Source organism: Pollicipes pollicipes, unplaced genomic scaffold (assembly GCF_011947565.3).
Source record: "Pollicipes pollicipes isolate AB1234 unplaced genomic scaffold, Ppol_2.1 Scaffold_4002;HRSCAF=4701_pilon_pilon_pilon, whole genome shotgun sequence".
Lineage (NCBI taxonomy): Eukaryota > Metazoa > Arthropoda > Thecostraca > Pollicipedomorpha > Pollicipedidae > Pollicipes > Pollicipes pollicipes.
Window position 1 is genome coordinate 38,934,673 of NW_023596420.1, and position 19,279 is coordinate 38,953,951.

Sequence of the window (19,279 nt, forward strand, 5' to 3'; positions counted from 1 at the left end):
TTTTTTGTTTTGTTTTGAATGGTGTCCCTACTAGGTTCTCGCGAAAGGCACCATGCACTGAACCCCGGATCCCACACCAGCCAGCTGACGACGAAAGGATGCCCCCCCCCCTCCCAAAACTCCGGGCTAGATACGCCCCTGTGAGGACGAGCTACGGCCCTGCAGCTTCGAGTCCACCTGGGGCTTGTGCAGGGCAGTGGTCTGGCCAGATTTCCTCCCCCTATGATGCGCCCCGCTTGTCATTCCATGGGTCAGGTAACGCGCACGATTGTGTTGTTTTGTGGCAATTCAAGTTTCTTATGCGCACACGCGCACATGCATGTATAAGCACATGCACACGCATAAGCACATGCACACGCACACGCACACGCACACGCACACAGGCGCATAAAACGACGCTTTTCGTCTGCACGTCTGATTTGTGACAATTCAAGTTCCTTACGTCCACACACACACACATGCATGTATAAGCACATGCTCTCGCATGATCACACGCACACGCACACGCACACACGCGCATAAAACGACGCCTTTCGTCTCCTTCGACAGTGACAGGTATGCTCCCAAGAACCAGCTAGACGAGAACTATTTATAGATACTTTCCTAGGGCGCCGCGTGCGCCCTTCACGCTCAGCGCGGGGCGGTGGCAGTTAGGAATGTGCCGTGAAAGGTGCTTTGATTACCAAGGTTATGTCGGCTGATGAGCGGCTCACACTGGCGGCCGGTAGTGCTCCTGTAGCGACACGAGGTCAACACTTCGTCGTGTGGGTCACCAATAGGTGGCGCCAACGAGTGTTGTGTGCTTGTGTGTGTGGCATTGTGTGTCGCGTGAAAGCTGTGTGTGCCTCCACAGCTTCGTTGCACTGTTAATGTTGGGGAATGATATGAATGATATGCCTACCACAGAACGATTGCTAGTATAGCTATTGTTTGCCCGCTAATGGCATATTGACTTCATAACGAGGCTGAGGTTTGCTGCTGTCAAGTGATGTAGTCAAACCGAGCCATGTCGATGATCAGAGGCTCTCGTCGACCCGCTCGGTGGCCATATACCCGTCTGGCAAGACCTCAGCAGGTAGTTTGCTCATTTTGCGGCCCCCAGGCAGGGAGTCCTTTTCTGCATCGTCTTTCTTATCGCTTTCCCGTTCGCACTAGTTTGGAACTAGTGCAAACACACCTATTCGCTTAATTTGTGTTGTTCTCTTCTCGCTACCCCAGTGTGGGGAAGCGGAGCAAGCGTAAGAAGGACGACACTGACACGGATTCGAATTCGACCTCTGACATCGATCATTCCCTGGATATAGCGACGGAGGTGCCGCCAGCCCCGCTTTGGCTACCACTTCGCCTGATGACCGTCGCGCACCCCAAGCCCATTCCATTGGTTCATGCACTTCTGCCGCGGTGTCTGGACAGCAGCCGTCTCCGTCCAACGTCCCCAGTTCTGACCCTCGCCCGTCTTCGACCACCCCGTGCCTGCTGGCTCTGATGCTGACCCTCGCTCGACAACAACCAGGGTTCGCCTGCCCTCAACTTATTCTGGATCCTCTCGGCTATCACGTTATTGTTCAGCCTTGTGATAAGAACGTGCCTTTCCGGAGGGTCAACGTTTTCTGGCTATGAAAACAAGTCAAGGCTATCTGCGGTCCATGCGAACTCAATATTGAACCGCCGGCAAACGGACCACTCATCATTAAAACAAGCACTCGCGCACGAACCAAGGCCCTATCAAAACAACTGAATTTTGTGGCAAACAAGTGAAAGTCTCACTGCACCATGCCAGAAACACCAGCAAAGGCACCATCTCCGCGCCTGAGCTCCATTTCATGACGGAGGACGAGATCCTGGCGGAGCTCAGAGACGAGCAAGTTTGCCATGTCCGACGGCTGACAACTTTTAGAGATGGTCAGCGTCGTGACACCAGCCTGCTCGTTATCACCTTTGCTACTACTCGACTTCCAGAGACGCTCACCGCTGGTTACCTTCGTTATAAATTAAGAGCATTCATTCCAAATCCAGTCAGGTGTTTCAAGCGCCAACGGTTCAAATGCCAACAGTTCGGACGCGGCAGCAAGTACTGCAAACAGCGTGCCAGATGCTTGAAGTACGGCGAGACTCCTCAAGAGGGCTCTGCCTGCACATCACCCCAGAAATGCCTGAGCTGTGGAAGTGCTGATCACGCCACCAACTCTCCTCAGTGTCCCACATGGAAAAAAGGAAAATGAATTTGTTCTGAAAAGACAAAGACGGATGTGTCGTACCCCAAGGCACGGCGCTTTAATATATCCAAAATGTCGTCGCAGCCTAGCAAAACATGTGCACAAGTAGCAAAAGCCACGATGGCCACATGTGGAACACAGACAGACTTCATTACCCATCTGCCTCTTTGAAGCTTCTCAACTCTCCGCCGTTCGGTCTCACCTGAGTCAACTGCGCAGACCCAGCCAAAAAACGCCGTTGAGTCGCCCCTGGCTAGGCGCTCGGATGCGCAGGCGCCCGTGCACCCCGTCCTCAGGCTGGTCGGCGTTCCAGCTCGCCGGCTGTGCGTGATACAGGTGCGGTTCAGGCCGTCCAGGGTTCCAGCCCTCCGGCTATGAACAGCCGGCGGCTCGTTCCCTCTGGCCACCACACGAACGTTACCTCCACTCCCCACCCCACCCCCCCCCCCCCCCCCCCACCACCACCACAATACCTGTCGAAACACGCTCGAACGAAGATCGCCGGTCCCGTCCATCGGTGAGGGTGGCGATGGGACGGGCTCGGTCTGTTTTGTTCGGGTTATCCCCATCGACCGGTGGGAATGGTGGTCAACCTTCATCATTAAATGTGTTTCATTTTACAGTGGAATTGTCGCGGTCTCATTTCAAAATGGTCTAAAATGAAAGCACTTTTCGCCGCATTACTTCCAATCATCATAACTGTACAGGAAACATGGTTTCGTCCCACCGACACATATAACATTAAAATGTCAAATTACTCGTTACATCGCTGTAAGACCACGGACGGTGAGCTTCGCCAAGGTGGGGTGACGCTGTACATTAGTCAATAATTAACACACACGCCACTCGCTTTTAACACACGTCTTCAGGCTATTGCATGCTCAGTTCCGCTGCATGGCCGTACCGTCGATATATGCTCAGTATACATTACACCAACTTATATGCGGAGCTCTTATGGCAACTTGACCAACTCGTTGCTCGATTTCAAGACCCTTTTCTCATCCTCGGCGATCTCAACGCTCACAGTCCAACTTTCTGATAAGCGTCCGTCTACTTCTCATCCAGCTCTCCGAATCAACAATGCTTTAGTTACATCATCACCACAGGTCACGGAGGCTCTTGCCCAAAGTCTAACACATTTCAGTTCTTCCGACAATTGCAAAGCAGGTTTCGTAGATCAAACTGGACCCCAATTTCATTTACATTCCCATTGTTTTCTTTCCGACAATACGGGGGACTACAATGTACCATTTTCTCTCTCAGTGCTCTGCGATGCGATGAAATCGACCGATGACACTTCAGTAGGCCAGGATGAACTACATTACGCTTTCTTCCGTCACTTGCCTGACAGCATGCTTCAATTTATATCGGAAATTTTCAACGATTTGTGGTCCCCTCATATTTTTCTGGAAGCATAAAAAGCAAGAATGATAATTCCGATACCAAAACCAGGCAAGGACTCACACGATCCAGTTAACTACCGTCCAATCGCGCTGACCAGCTTCTTGGGAAAAACTTATGGAACGTATGGTTGGCAAACGCCTTGCCTGGATAATAGATTGTAAAAAAACTCATATCGGATCAGCAATGTGGATTTCGACGTGACCGTACCACCTGTGATCATATTATTCGTCTCGAAATATATATTGGTCGCGCATTTCGCCAGAAGCGTCAAGTCACTGCTGTGTTTTTGGATATTGCTCGTGCTTATGATACTATAGATAAGCCAGCCTTAATTTTAAACACAAAAAGTTAGGATTTAAAGGACATTTGGCACACTATCTTGTGGGATTTCTCTTAGGAACGCGGTCGTTCCGTGTAAGATGCCGATCGGCGGTCTCTTATGCTCACATTCAAGAGAACGGTCTCCTACAAGGTAGCTGTATATCTCCAATGCTGTTTAACCGAATGATAGACGACTTATTTGATGATCTTCCGTCAGGCATATCCTCGTCACTTTTTGCGGATGACAGCGCGGTTTGGTGCTCGGGTGAAGAATATGATCACTCATTGCCACGCCTTCAAAACGCCCTTCACAAGTTAAACAGTCGTCAATACGTTATGGTCTATTTTTCCGCTAAAAAATCAGCCGTTATGATTTTCAGTAAAAGGCGACGGGATACACCGACATATTCTCTCAAACTGCACAGGCACAAAATTCCTTTTGTTTCATCGTTCAACTTTCTAGGCGTCGTTCTCGACCCCAGGCTGTCCAAGTCCAAGCACGTCGAACATGTCCTCACCAAATGCGTCATACGCTTGAATTTGTTTAGGTGCATCTCGGGATCAAGGTACGGTGCTGACCGGTATACATTATTGTTTCTATGTAACTCTTTGGTTCTTCCTAATATGACATATGGATCAGTGGTGTACGCAGGTGGCACGGAAGGTAGTCTGAAATCCCTAACTGTTACACAAATATGTTTTGCGGCTTGCACAAGGAGCACTACGCACATCCCCAATTTCGGCACTAGAAGAAGATGCCTTCATTATGCCTTTAGCCCTCCGACGTATTGAGCACACTATAAGGTGCGTCACAAAGATAAGACAAAATCCAAGTCACCCAACATTTGCGTCCACACATATATTGCAACGAATTCGCCACACATACTTAGGACCAGCAGAGCGTCGCTCGGGCCTTACAATTGCATCACGCATCACTGTCTTGTGCCATAGTTTGAAATTACGTCCTTCTGAGAGCCTCCATACCACCTGACGTAGTAATAGCCCCTTGGCAACCGGCACCTCGCAAAGTTATGTTTTTTTATCGATTCTAAACGCACTGTCACAACAGCTTACGTACAACACAAATTCTATCGCATGAACGCAAAGAATCCACACTGCCGCATTATGTATATATATATATATATATATATATATATATATATATATATATATATCAATTTATACCGGCCGTACCGGCCGTGGCCGTTAATAAATATATACATAAAGCGGCAGTGTGGATACTTTGCGTTCATACGATAGAATTTGTGTTGTACGTAAGCTGTTGTGACAGTGCGCTTAGAATCGATAAAAAAATATACCGATGGCTCTATGGCTATGATATATACCGATGGCTCTATGGCTGAAAACCACACCGGATGCGCGATACTCTGTAACGGCCACTACTCACAAAAATGTAGGTTACCCGATGGAACATCCACATATCTTGCAGAACTGTTTGCTTTATTTCTTTCTTTGCAACATTTCGAAGGACAAAATCATAGGACCAGGTCCATAGTAATTTGCTCGGATTCTAAGGCGGCCCTTTTGTCACTTATTAACCCTGACCTCACTCACCACCTCGTTGTTCGTATTATAAGCATTTATCATTCTTTATGCACACAAGACATACACATTAAATTTGTGTGGGTGCCAGGCCAGCGGGGTATCACAGGGAATGAGAGGGTCGACCAATTGCCTAAGGAAGCATTGGCGTTCCCTGACACAACACCAGTCCCTGTTGACCATACTTCAATAAAAAGGTCATCCACAATTTAGCAAAAAAAGTGTGGCAACGACAATGGATGGAAACCGCCAGGAACTAGCTCCAAGACATAAAACCGGAAATTGCACCTTGGCCGCCGGTAAACCGTCCAGACCGTTTGGAAGAAAACATAAGAAAAAGAAGAAAAAGAAAAGGCATGGTACCATCCAGACAGGAAAAGTGGTGAATCTGTTCTATGAGAAGTTGGCGACCTGACTTTAATGTACAGGACGCATCTTTAACGATTTTGTGGATTTGACTAGCGTCGTGATGTGTTATGCATGCTGGCTTAAAATCACTTTCATGTAGCATTGTTGCCTGACGCTTGATTCACGATGTCTGATTAATTGCAATCGCTTGCATGTAAAAGTGGTGTGTGATGCGAGATGTCTGTATATTTGAAATCGCTTGCGGAAGTAAATGATGTGTTATGCGTGATGCCTGCTAACTTGAATTTATTTGCATGTACACGTATTTTTGCGTATTTTAATTACCAGTTAGGTGTGCACTGTATCGCAGAAATGACTGGCAACGACTCCTTGTTTAGTCCACTGCGTGTTGGTGGTCTGTAAAAACTGTGGCTCGCTGTTTTTGAGAAAAAAAAAACTGAAAAGTCGAGCAGGATCAGCAGACAACTTTGAATTTGCTACGGATATTCTATTTCATGAACGCATATAGCCGAAATATCACATTTATCTCTCCATTTTCCTCGTTGTTCTTTGAGGAATAACGCTATTAATACTGCCTTATCTATATGCATAATGTTCCTCGCAAATGCACTTCACAACTTGCGAAATGTTGCCGTCATGTTGAGAAAGATGGCAGCATGCCCTCTACATAATAGTTTAAACCTAATGTAAAGATCCTGACCCGTCACTAAGATGAGTCTAGATCAAAGGCATGCCATAACGCCAAGTCCACCTCAGTTACAACTGCGTTGTGAGCTATGGCTAAATGCCTATCCTGTAAATAAATCGTGTGCAGGGTTGATGTGTGGTCGTGTATGCAACTCCTACAACGGGAAGAGCGTTCATCGCAATTGTCAAAGGGCGGGACCGCCAGCATGGTCTCGTTTGGGTAAGATTGTGTCGCCGCAGAACTCACCCCGGGCCAAGTTTATCTGTTGCCGGCGCAGTATCACACGCCTGCCGCCGTCGGCAACCGCAAAGCCCGACCCTGTGCCTACCCGCGAACAAGAAACGAACTCAAATTCAGATAGTGGTCTGTGCCGGGTAGTTCAGTTGAAACCGCCGGCCGCGACAGGGTCCGATACCTGCCAGTCATATACGCGATTTCAAACAACAAAACCAAGGTGATGCAGATGACTTTGTGGACTGGAACATATATCAATTTGGTGCTTGGGAGTTGCCCTGTCACCTACGCTGCCTTTTCCCTTCCTCCTCTCCCTCTTCTTACCTTTCCGCCCACTTTTCCTAATTCTTAAATTCCCCCCTCCGCAGAACTCGCCGAAGGCGCACCAGCCTCTCTCTGTCAAAGTCGGCCAGATAATGGAGTATTTTCAACCTTGCCTCTCTTTTCCTGAAGAACAGTTGTTCTCCATCTCTCCAGGCATCCCAAATTCCTCAAACCAGCCAATAATATTACTTTCAGTCAAGTCCGATAAGCCTTGTGCATGTATAGTTACCTCTGAAGTGTTCATCCTGACATCTAGTTGCACATCGCTTTCCTCATCCTGGAAGGTCTTTGCCTTCAGAATCTTTTCAAATTGAGCTTCGGTCTTTGTTCTCATAAGGAGACGACCATCAGCCAGAAAACTGGCCTTCTCATTATGTTCATTCCCGGCAAGAACATGTCGAACAAAAGACAGAGACATAAAAGACATCTGGCCAACGAAACCACAACCGGCCATTGAGGCTGGCCTCCCTCAGGTTCCACACACATCCTCGAAACTAACCTTGCCGCCTGACCTGCCTGAATGTAGCTAAAAACAAGAGCCGGTTTTATACCGATCTTTTCCATAGGCTCCTAGCATGAGGTTGTCTGCAAACTAATTTTAGGTGAAGTCGTCGGATTTTTTGGTGATATTTTACCTGATCCAGGGTCACCATGTTCTGGAAAAGAAAAGATTATCACCATTCATGGCGCATCAGTTGGTTAAGTTTCTGTGCCAGTTGGTCTCAAAGGCTCGGTGATGGGGCTGTCTACAAACTAATTTCACCTAGTATTGGGCGCTTTCGGCGATTTTTGACTCCACCCTTGTTATAGGACCTTGACTCTGCCCAAGGTTAACATGTTCTGAAAAGAATAGGTCATCACTCATAGCGCATCGACTGGTAAAGGTTTTATGCCGATGGGTCTTAAACGTCCGGAGCAATGGGTTTTCTGCAGCTAATTTTGGTGGCTATGGGCGTTTTTGGTGACTTTGACGTGACACGAGGTCGCCATGTGCTGGAAATGATAGGATACCGGGTATGGAGTTTCGATTGGCGAAGGTTTTGTGCACATCACTCCCATGGGCTGGGAGGATAAGGTTGTCTGCAACTTTATTTTTCCGCTTGTTGTGCTTTAGGTGGCCTTTAACCTGACCAAAGGTCGTCATGTTCTTAAGAAGGGAGACTTCATTTACCAGGTGGCATCGGATGGTGAAGGTTTGGTGTCCATCCTTACCATAGGCTTGGAGCACAGTGTTATCAACAGGTTTTGTTAGCCGTTTGATCTTTGCCCAGGAGATGTCAACGGAACAAAGCTAACTGAACAACCAAAATGACCACTTCCATTACCAAAATGCACAGTCAAATCATCAACTGAATCAGCGAGCCGAAACGGCCAGTTTATCATCAGAATGCTGAGTCATCACGAATGGTGCAAGTTAAAATCTGTTGTCGTGAACAGATCAGGCATCAGTGCTTAAAAGTCCGATTAAAAGAATGAATCAAAGTACATGAACAAACACCAGACTGAATTAAATCGTAGCCTAAAGTAACAGCTTGTTGCCCCCCGTAGCTTGATTGGCATCAGCTCCTGGGGAACCCAACCCACCCGTGACGGCATGGGGGTTCAAGTCACTATGTGCGTGCTCCCAGAGGCGCATCCAGGACAATCAAACACGGGAAGGGGCGTCTCAGTGAGAACTCATCACGTGAAGATGGCGGTAGGGTGAGATTGGACCTCTGGATTCTCAATCCTGGCTTCGTCTTTGTACGCTCGCTATTGGACTTCTGACTTGGATGACCTGCGGTCGGTGGCAGCGGCTGTTCAATGTCTAAGTGTCAAAGGGCAAGGGAACCGTGCCAAGCGTTACGTACGAACCGCTTTTTCCATAAAGTTCCGCAGTATAATTGAAATTTTTCAATAGAAAGGTGAAATGCCAGAACACACACGACAATTCTGCTTTGTGTGAGTTCTGATCTCAAAGTCATCGAATCAGAAAGGTTTTAAAGACAATTCTGACAACAATAAAACAAGCCAACCGGACATGGATGTGGACAGTAGTTAAGGTTACCTGACCTCCAGCTCAAGCGGGGGCCTCGAGCCAAACAGAGCCCGGGCCAGGGACTCTGAAGGCCCCTGTTTGGTACCGGAGCCCGTGACTGCCTAGGCCTGTCTTTTGTCTCATTGTGTACCATTCCACTGCCATTTCTCGCGTGTCCATCCCATGTCAGACAAGAAGACCTCGCCCAGCGCAAGTGGCTCTCTAATTCTCAGCGTCTCGCCCTACTTCTCTTCACCAAAATGTGCCTCTGATCGACTAGGAGACCCTCACCAACTCAGGGTCCCCTTTTAAGCACTCTGCGCATTGATATGGGGAACCACCTTGCTTCAGGAGCCCGGCCGACGCACGAGGCCTTCAGTATCAATCGCAGACATCGGCCATGTCCCTGCTTTGTAAAAGGGCTTCCAGGGTCCAAGTCGACTCAGAGCTAACCGCACAGCATTGGTGGCCTCGGACCTACATCGACGCCTTCGTCGTCCCGGGGGCCCCGCAAGCGCAACAAGTCCTACTGGCTGCCCTTTGAGGGCTAGGCCTTCACCCCGGGATCATTCCCCAGCCAGCCCTTCGGGCGCTCCAATAGGGCCCTCGATAGTCTGTACCGAGAGTTCCGAAGGCCCTCAGGGCCTAGAGGAAGAGTTATGTTCTTTGTGCCCCCTCTCTCCCCCTCCCCACCACCTGGCTGCGCCCCGGGATGTTTAGGTGAGTATAACGCTAGTTGAACTCAATGTTAGTCACCAACTCTTCTCAGAACGCAACTTCATTGTGAATAATGGCAACTGTGCGCCAAAACATTCGCAAGCCAGGTGTCAGTTTGGCTTAAAATGTGGTCGTTTTTGCAGGTATGCTGATTATCCTGGATTCTGGTACATATAATTGATCATCACCCATATTTCGGCAAGCTGTTTCACAGGTTTGTTGGAACCTCAGCCAATCTATAGATATTCAGTCTGGTTATATTATTTCTGGACGTTCCCTCCGTGTATTTGTTGACTTATGCAGGCATTTCAGTCAACGACTTCGTAAAATGCTCATATTGGTTTTGATTCATGCAGTTTAGAGGTGTCCATTTTGGTAGCGTTTAAATCTTGTTTGGTGAACATTTAGTAGGAAGCTGGGGTCAGCATAGGATGCGTTCGGCTACGGTAAAATTGTTTAAGGAATAATTATCTTCTCGTTAGTCGCTCACAGAGATACTTAATTTGTCCTGGGTCGGTCCGGAAATTATCCCACAGATTCGTATCCCATGCTCCATGCACAGCCAACGGTCATAGCTATGTGTAGCGAAAACAGGTCCTCCGTCTTGAAAGGCTCTGAAAAGCTCTCAAAATTTCCCAGGCTTCTTCCTCGGTACGGAAATTTGTCCTACATGCAATTACTGTACAAAAAAATGTGAAATTATTTTCCGTGTTGGCAGCACCAAATGCCATTCCGGAAAATTTTCCGAGATTACCTCTTGGCCGAACGCGCCCATAAAACCACGCCGAATGTGTAAAACGGCGCGAAAAGCGGCGGTCAAGTCGTGCTGGGCCGGCGGTGTTGTCGTGTGGTGTGCGTTGGCTGTCCGCGGTGAGGCTATATAGGGGTTCTGCGCGTTTGCCGGGTGTGGGTGTTTTTGGAGGTAACTGTATTGCTTGGCTTTAGTTGTGTGCGTCGGAATGTGTTAACCCTCTAGTTTGAATTCGGCAAGTGCTAATATTTATTTACGTTGCGCACGTTTGTGCTGCGACCAATAGTTCAAGGCTATATGCGCGTGCGGGCTAGGCAGATGCGGCGGCTGCATACTTTGCTATTCCTCGATATTTATAGGCTTTATGCAACATTTAAGTCTGACCCCCTCATTGAAACCATTTTCGTTAGTTTCTTACCAGGTCGCTTCCTACTTAATTGTTCATTGATGCCATGCGAAATGAGCTGAGGTAATATCTCAGATAAACCATTATTGCATTCTCCAAATTGCATGCCAAAGGAAATAGTGTGTGAGAAACAATGTTCAGTTTTAGAGGTCAGTTTGCAGTATTGATGTTTTGATGGAATTAAAGGATTAAAGGTTTCACTAGTAGAAACTTTGATGAATGCATAGTAGGTGGAACAGTGTAGGTGTACTTTCCTACCTAACATTACAAAAAATCATTGCACACCATTCGTCGTGCTTAAGGCAGCACATATTGTAAAGAATCTCAAAACAGGTAGAATCATGCTCCTACCTTCAAATTTCAATAACTTTGATGGCGAGCTCCCGAGCGCAGCCCACCGCGTGGACTCTATTTACGATATGTTCTGCCTTAAACAGACGAATGGTGCACGATGATTTTGTCTAACGTTAGGTAGGAGAGTACACCCTGACCAGTGGAACTTGTGCATCATGCCAGTGACGTTCTTACTACGGCTTTGAAGCGTGTGTGAGGTTAGCCCATAGTTGCCATCACTTACAGAGCTTATGAAGAAGATGTTTCAAGGATTTAGGGTGCAGCAATGTCAAACAATAATCCAGTGTCAGAGGTAAAGATGATCTGACAATTTGGGCTGCCTCTCAGACTACAGGACATACATGTCAGGCTGAAAATGTCTTATGTAGCAGTAACATCATTGCAACAGCTTCAGAACATGCTAAATCCAAGTGCTCAGAGTTTGGTACTTAGTTACCATCAGCTTTGTTGTGTAGAGGAATATTACTATTAAAGGAATTCTAACATTGCAAGGGTATTTTCAGGCAAAAACAAGAAGGCATTTTATACCAAATTTATTTCAAATTCAGCCCAATTTAACACTGCTAATATTTGGTGCATGCAAGTGTGAGACTCAGCACTTGAATACTGTGTAGGTGTCTGGTGAAGTGGATGGGTTTTGTGCAGACAGGACCAGCACAATGTTATGGCATGCAATGGATTTTCTGCATACTATTCCATGTGCACAAAATACACTGATACCCATACTTGAGGAATAGGTAACAGGTAAAGAGAATGTTCTGCAATTGAAGGCACCAAAGCAAGCATCAGATATGATGATACAAGCTCAGTCACACCTGGTCATATATTTTGAAGGGGAAGAACTGCTCTAGGCAATACAATTTCTCTGAAGTAAATATGCTCCTCAATATGTGATTGTTTTGATTATGGCCTCATTCATTGTAGAACATTCATTTAGAGCAAATGGAGGGATGTTATATCTAAACATTGTTCATGAACATCTTATGGGAACAACTCAACAATGGTTTTTTGATTGGCCTTAATCACCACATGGCAGCATATATATGGCACCCCTGATTGGCCCAGTGGTCCCCCAATCAATGCAAAGGACCCTCTGACTCATTTGACAGCCCTTCCCCTCATTCTGTGCCCCCTGAATAAGACTCCAACCATCTCTTCAGAGCTTATAACCTCCAGTCAGGCCCTTGATTGTTTGACCCAAAGAGTGCCCTCCAGGCTCTTTGGGACTTCTAAAACAATGTATCTGGCCAACCAGGGGCCCCTCAGTAAAAAGGGCATCATGGAGCTCTGACAGATGCCAGGACTCCAACCAATGCAAATCACTGGCTCCAACTTTGTTCCTGCAAGGGAAATGGGTCCCTGGGCCCATGCTATGATGGAGCAGACTGTGTGTTACTGGTATTGTCTGACCAACATAAAGGCTCTTACCAACTTGGGCCCATGACCAGTGTACCAGGCCCTCTGGCTGGGATTGGAGTGTTGGGCCATGCAGGCTGAGGCCCCTGAATAAGACTTTGGGGCAGCCTTTTGAGCCCTTGGGGGGCCCTCAAATCAGGCCCTGCAAATCAGGTCCTGAGGGGCACACCAGCCCCTTGGAGTCTACGGCGGGCATGGGCCCATGTGTCCAACTGCCCGCACTACTGCAAGAGCAGTTAGGCAAAAGGTTCTGTTCCTCCGCATATGCTGAATGCCATCAATATTGTTTTCTGGTAGGAAGATGAGCAGTACTGCAGAGGAAGTCAGCAGTACTGCAGTTTATTGTAGATATTGTTACTAGATGTAGGTGTGGCTGCATGATATGACAGTGATAACTGCCTGTATTGGGGGGCTGCAGGCTAAACAAAAATTTTGATTTTGTGATAGTGCATTCATGGAACAAAATTTGAAGTTGACACCAATGGAGAAAAATGTATAAATGCCTGGAAATGCCTGGAGAAAGAATGTTTGGAACGTGTTTTGACAAACGCTGTCCGTGTGAGTGTGGCCGACGCTGCATAACATAAACAAAACTGGTAAGAAAAAATATATTTCGGCCTAACCTCACTGCATGTCACTTGAGCTTGGGCTTCTAGGCGTTCTGGGAAGAGATTGGATATGGGGATAGAGTGATGGTGGCCATAACGATGAAGGTGGCGGGCAGCTGACGTTAACGGTGGCGACAACCGTGATAGCCGCGACAGGGATAGTGATGGGGATGCATGGTCCGAACATTCGTCCAGTCGAATGTCAGGGATTGAAATTTAGGTGCACGCTTCCCGGCTTCTGACTCTCCGCCCGCCTCCACCTGAGATGTTTCGTCGGCTGCTCATCCGTTGCCCATTGGCTGCGAACCCTGACATTTTGACCCGCTAAGCCCGAAGTGCCGAGATACTGGGTCGACCGCCGTTTGGCTCGATGCTGCTTGGCCAATCGTGAGCGGTGGGAGAAGCAACAGAAAGTGAACCATGAGCTGGGGTGTAATATCATAATCAGTCGTGTATTCTTGCCATCATATCGGCTGTCTATTTCTTCGCTGCGCCGACAGCGACGGTGCTTGATTGTAATGAGGTTTTCAAACACAAGTTTGTGGGCTATTTGTGCACGGATCTACGTATTTTGGCGGATTGTTGTGCTGGTAGTCCGCGACTTCTATGCTTTGATGCAGACTTGCAAGGTCAGTGTGAGTCTGCGTCACTAGAATGACGGCCTGCTTCCTTAACTTGTCAACCCGTTGGAACAAATATCTTCCAAGTTCGCGAGGAATGACTTAAAAGTAACGGAGACAAACCATGAAACAAGCCATGAGACCAAAAGTATTCAAGTCCTCTGGCCCCACGTACGTTGGTTTCCAGGGAGCCACGCGCTCTCTTGTTATAACGAATGCCCTGGTCAGACGGTTGCTTCCGATGGCGTTGAAAATCGTGGTATTTTCAATTTGACGTATTTTGCCGTTAATGTGTGTGTGTTGTATAACTCAGGAATGGATGATCCCTTTGGATACCCTGAAGTTATGGGCGCGATTTCGCGAAAAACGTTCAAATTTTGCAACGAGAACTGGGGCGATTGAAGTGATTTCAAATCACACTGAACCGAGCCAAATAAGGTTGCAGCATATTTTGTATTGAGCTTTAGAATCGAGAATGTCTCCCGTTGGATGCTGGTGCCATTACGCGTGTCAGACCTGCGTTGAACTTTGATTTTCCGGCAGGGCGAGGACGGCTGTTTTCGCCGAGACGCAGGACTTGAAGTGACGGTGACCCTGGAAGAGTACCGGTTGAGGAAATGTCGCAGAAAGCGATGGAGGCCTTCTTCCTGCCAAGAAAGCGACGCAATCCTTGCTCTAAAGAAGATCAAAATCAGAAGCGCAGTGGCGCAAAAAGATTCAAACTGGATAGTGCGGCTTCAAGTGCAGGGGTTTCTACGCAGGTTAAATACCATGAAAATAAAGATACTGTGTTGACGGCTCTTGGAGCCCATGCAAAAGGAAAGGTAGATGCAAAAGGAGAGGTGGCCAAGCAGCGTCTACCCAGCAGCACTGCTCCTGACACCTCCGGCTTGGCGGGGCCTTCAAGGGAAGCAACTAGCTCCGAGACGAACAAAGCTCAGTGCGTGCGTGAAGAAAGCCTTCACCAGGGTCTGCTGTCGCCCAAGGCGGTTCAGCGCAGGCTGTTCGCGGACGACAATGACGCTGAAGGGAAACCTGCCCCAAGGGAACAGGTTCAGAAAATGGCTCCCTCGTCAAAGGTAACAGCGGGGATGTCCCCTCAAAAGATGAAAGATTCGCTGAAAAGCTGTAACAAGATAGATCAGCTCAAGGAAAAGTTGGCATGTTTCAACAGAGCATCACTGCAACTGAAGGAATTCGACGGTAAGATGCAGAGGGTGGGGTTGAAGGGACAGAGCACGGCTTCCAAAGCCCCTCTTGAATTTGTGGTGTCAAGCCCAGTGAAGACGCCGAAGAAGTGCGCTCTTTCACCAGAGAAAACTCCGGCCTACGAGAGGTTCCAGCACCTTCTCAGGGATGCGCCGTCGACGTTGACCCTGCCCTACAAGTTCCGGTTTCTGAAGGAGGCATTCCACTGCCTGGACACTGTATCATCATTCCTTCACAACAGGAAGGAGATCATCACATTTAAGAAACTGAAGGCATCTGTGCAGGAAATGCTGAGTAAGAACTTCACTGAGGCACAGCTGGCCCAGATCAAGACTGTATTTCCCTTTGCTTACATATTCAGAAGAGAGAAAAACTTGCCAAACCACAAGGTCACTCCAGATAATAAGGACAAATGGCAGCTAACAATCGAAGTCAACACAAATTTCGAATCTGGTAAGATATATCGGGCGTGTTTCTGCTGCACTGTTTGAACTGGGTGATGGGTTGGAATATCACGTGTGTTAAGGAGGGGGGGGGGGGGGAGGTGAGGGCAAAAACCATGATTCCTCCTCTTCTGGGTAATATTTCAAGCTCTACGTTTTTGCTGTAGTTATGAAATTAGTGTCGTCATCGATAGTATTATTCATTACGCGGCGCTCCAGCTGATGCCTTCTGTGGCCGCCATCTGCTGGTGGTGCGGAGAAGATCGTCTGAATGTTTTACATTGTCCTGAATGTGTCATAAAGGTAGCCGTACATCATGCCACTAAAATGTTTTTGGACGGCTCAAACTCTGAAACCACAGCCTCATATTTTGGATTCAAAGTTGCTAGAAAATGGCCGAGGCTGAGAGGCATTCATGGCTGTAGTTGGGAAGGGGGGGGGGGGGGAGCGGGGCGGCAGGTCGTCGTTGGGCTCGTGAGCCCTCATCCATGGGGGCTCTGGACAGTGAAATTACTGGCGAAATGATGTGTCCCCCATCCACGCCGCGTGTTTGCTTTCTGTTGTGGCACATGCACGTGTTTGCGCTTCCATTGTTGATTCTGTTAAAGATAAAAGGCCACGTGAGATGTCGCGGTTTGTTGGCTGCGTGCGTTGCCATGAAGTTCTGTACTTCCAACGGCATTTTTAGATGCGTGATGGCTTGCGTATCCTTATTGTATCCTATTGTCTGGTGCTTACATGTACCTGTTTTCAGACATGAAGATGTCTGCTGCCGGCTTTGGTGAGAAGCCGCCGGCGCACTCCGAATACCGCAAACTCCTGCCGTCCATGCTAATCGAGCGGAGCCGGATCTTCCATGCCTCCCTGCTGGACATCATGCTGCAGCACCACAACGAGTTCCTGCAGTCTCTGGAGCCGCCTGTCTCGGTGGAGGCCTCGCTTATTACTCGCTGGCACCCTGACTTCCAGCTGGAGGCTGTGCCGGACGTGGTGGCGGCGCCGCTGCCTGCCCCGCCTGCCGACGAGGTGGGCGGCACCGCTCGCCAGGTGCTCGAGCGCGCCCGCACGCTCTTCAGCCGGTACCCGCACCTGCAGCAGTGTCTGGAGTCGGTGGCTGGCGCCGAGCCAGTGCCGGAGGCGGTCGCCCCGGCTGCCGCAGACGCGTCGCCCGCTACCGTGCCGCCAGCGGCCAGCAGCGGGCTGCCGACCGGGCTGCTGGCGAGGGTTCGCGCGCGCGAGGCGGCGCGCAAGCAGCGACTGATGACGCGCTCGCCGACCGAGAGCCGCCGGCTCGACATGCTCGGTCGGCTGCCGCAGCTGGCGCGCAGCCTGCGCGCCACGTTCGTCACCGAGCGCCGCGCCGCGCTGCCGCTAGAGGCGACGGTGGCGCGCCTGGCGGACAGCAGCCGAAGCGTCCCGGACCCGGACGAGCTGATGCGACACGTCGAGCTGATGGCGCAGGAGGCGCCCGCCTTTTTGCAGGTCATGCGACTCAAGTCCGGCACGTTTCTGAAGATCAACAGGGACATGGACGTCAATGTGGTGGTGAAAGAGCTCGAGAGGAAGGCGCAGAAGGCTTGACTTTGATAGTGTTTCCAAGCGTCGTGTAGAACGAAATGCATGGGGTTTTTCCACTGCTTCGTCATTGTGGCTATGCATCATCATTACATACTCGGCGTGCGCCTTGCGCCCCTCATGTCTCAGTGCGGAGTTCTAGCTCAAATACATTCTTTCCCTGGCATGTGCTCTTTGGATTATCTGAAAAGGCAGGACATTTCGCACGGTGATGGCTATGTGGCTCCATCAAAAGTCCACATTGACGAGTGCTTAATGGAAATATGATATTCGATACCATCCGTGGCAAAGTATGTAGAAAGTACGCGCGTGCTCCCTATCCAGATGCTTATTGACCTTCACAAAAGAGGCAGAGCATGAGCAAGAGAGCAGAGCACAAAAGGTGAGCATGTGTCGTGTCGCATGCTTTTCCGACGTGCATTACGGCCATGGTCTGCGTTAGGTGGCCCACGCTTAGCCGGGGCTGGTCCGCCCTGGCCTACCAGCAGATTTTCGTGCCCCATTCCGTCTACCATTGTTCAGGGCATGTGGGATCAACCTCAGCCAAATAAAATCATCTTATGCGCTCGTTTGTGAGGAACGAAGTAAAGAAATCATCGTGTCATGTTATGTGGTGTGATTTTGCGGGATGTGCTACCAGTACCAGTGTGCTACTTGCGGGTGTGCTACCAGCTACCAGTTAGTCGTGTTTTGGGCTGTGAGCTCGTGGGAGCGGCCGCGCCGGTGACGGACCCATGGGACGGCGGCCGCGGCCCCCGCGATGTGCTTTTAGGGCCGAAGACGCACACCCGGCGGCGGCGGCGGCCTGTCGCGGAGGCAGCCTCGCTGTCTTCCGAGTCCTGCATCTGATTGGGTGCCAGAGGGCGTCACGTGACCGCGGGTCTCCCGATTCTCCGGGGGTCAAGGGTCGGCCGCGGAGGCGGCGGCAGGGACCAGACGCTCGCAGGCGGCAGTCGGTCTTTGGACGAGTCCAGGCGAATGTGCCCGACGTTCTCTTACAAGCTATTTCGGCCATCATGCCCGAAACCGCCGCGGCCAGCGGCGACGCTGTGACTACGGCTGCTGCGACTGTCCTAGCGCCAGTGACTACTACGGCCGGAGTGAACAGAGGGGCCGCGGTGACTGGTGGAGGCCCATTCGACGCGCGACTCATCCCCTAGTACGATGGCACGGCCGACGTCGTAGAGTGGTTCACGGGGCGGCCGTGCTCTGCCGTCATCGTGGAGCGAACTTTCCCAGCATTCTGCCGGCGTGACTCACGGGTGGCGCGTTTGCCATCTGGCTGCGGATGCCGGAGGAGGCGCGCGCGTCGAGTGACGCCGTGCGTGACGCTCTCTATGACCCCTTTGCGATGGATCGGTTTGCGGCGTACGACGCATATACCAGCCGACGGCTGCTGCCTGGTGAGTCGCCTGATGTGTTCCTGGCGGACCTACGGCGTCTCTCAGCGCTGTGCGGTGAGGTTCCGGAAAACGTGCTCCCGTTCGCTTTTGACCCCGGCCCGCCTGACGAGGTGTGGAGGACTGTCTGCGCTGGCTCCCGGGCGGAGGCTTTGAGTCGCGAGCATCCTGGTGCGAGCCCGGGCAGTGCTGAGCGACGAACGTGCCGGCGCGGCGGCGGCAGCAGCTAGAATACACGAAGGACGAGGAACCCGACAGGCGCGACGGGCAAGGCGACCCGTCCTGAACGAGTCCAGACCCGACCTAAGACTCGACCTGTCCTGCATGAGAACGAAGCGATCAGCCGGGGAGTGCTCGCCTATGTGAACGACCTGCTCGACGAAGACGTGGTCAGTGCCGACAAGGTGGTGGAGCACTTTGCGAGGTACGGGCTGGCCTGCAAACCGCCGGAGCGCGTCGCGGACGGAGCGCGAATGCTCGGCCTTCGAGTCGAGGCTCGGGATGATAAGCTGCAGTGGTGTCGGGACAATGAGGTGCCTTCACCGCCGACCGAGCTCACCCGGCGTGCAGTGTTTGCATGGTGCGGGCAGTTGGTGGCGCTCCTCCCCGTGGCGGGATGGTTGCGGCCAGCAGTTGCCTGGCTA

The 19,279-nt window shown here is 50.1% G+C and overlaps 1 protein-coding gene across 1 annotated transcript; it reads left to right on the plus strand.

Moving 5' to 3' along the window:
• The first annotated feature begins 10,663 nt into the window (after window positions 1-10,663).
• dup (chromatin licensing and DNA replication factor double parked) lies at window positions 10,664-17,401 on the plus strand. Its single transcript, XM_037217530.1, has 4 exons — window positions 10,664-10,723; window positions 14,552-15,670; window positions 16,415-16,800; window positions 16,996-17,401. Exons 2-4 carry the CDS (start codon window positions 14,626-14,628, stop codon window positions 17,239-17,241), a joined length of 1,677 nt encoding a protein of 558 aa, XP_037073425.1. The 5' UTR covers window positions 10,664-10,723; window positions 14,552-14,625; the 3' UTR covers window positions 17,242-17,401.
• Window positions 17,402-19,279: the final 1,878 nt, after the last annotated feature.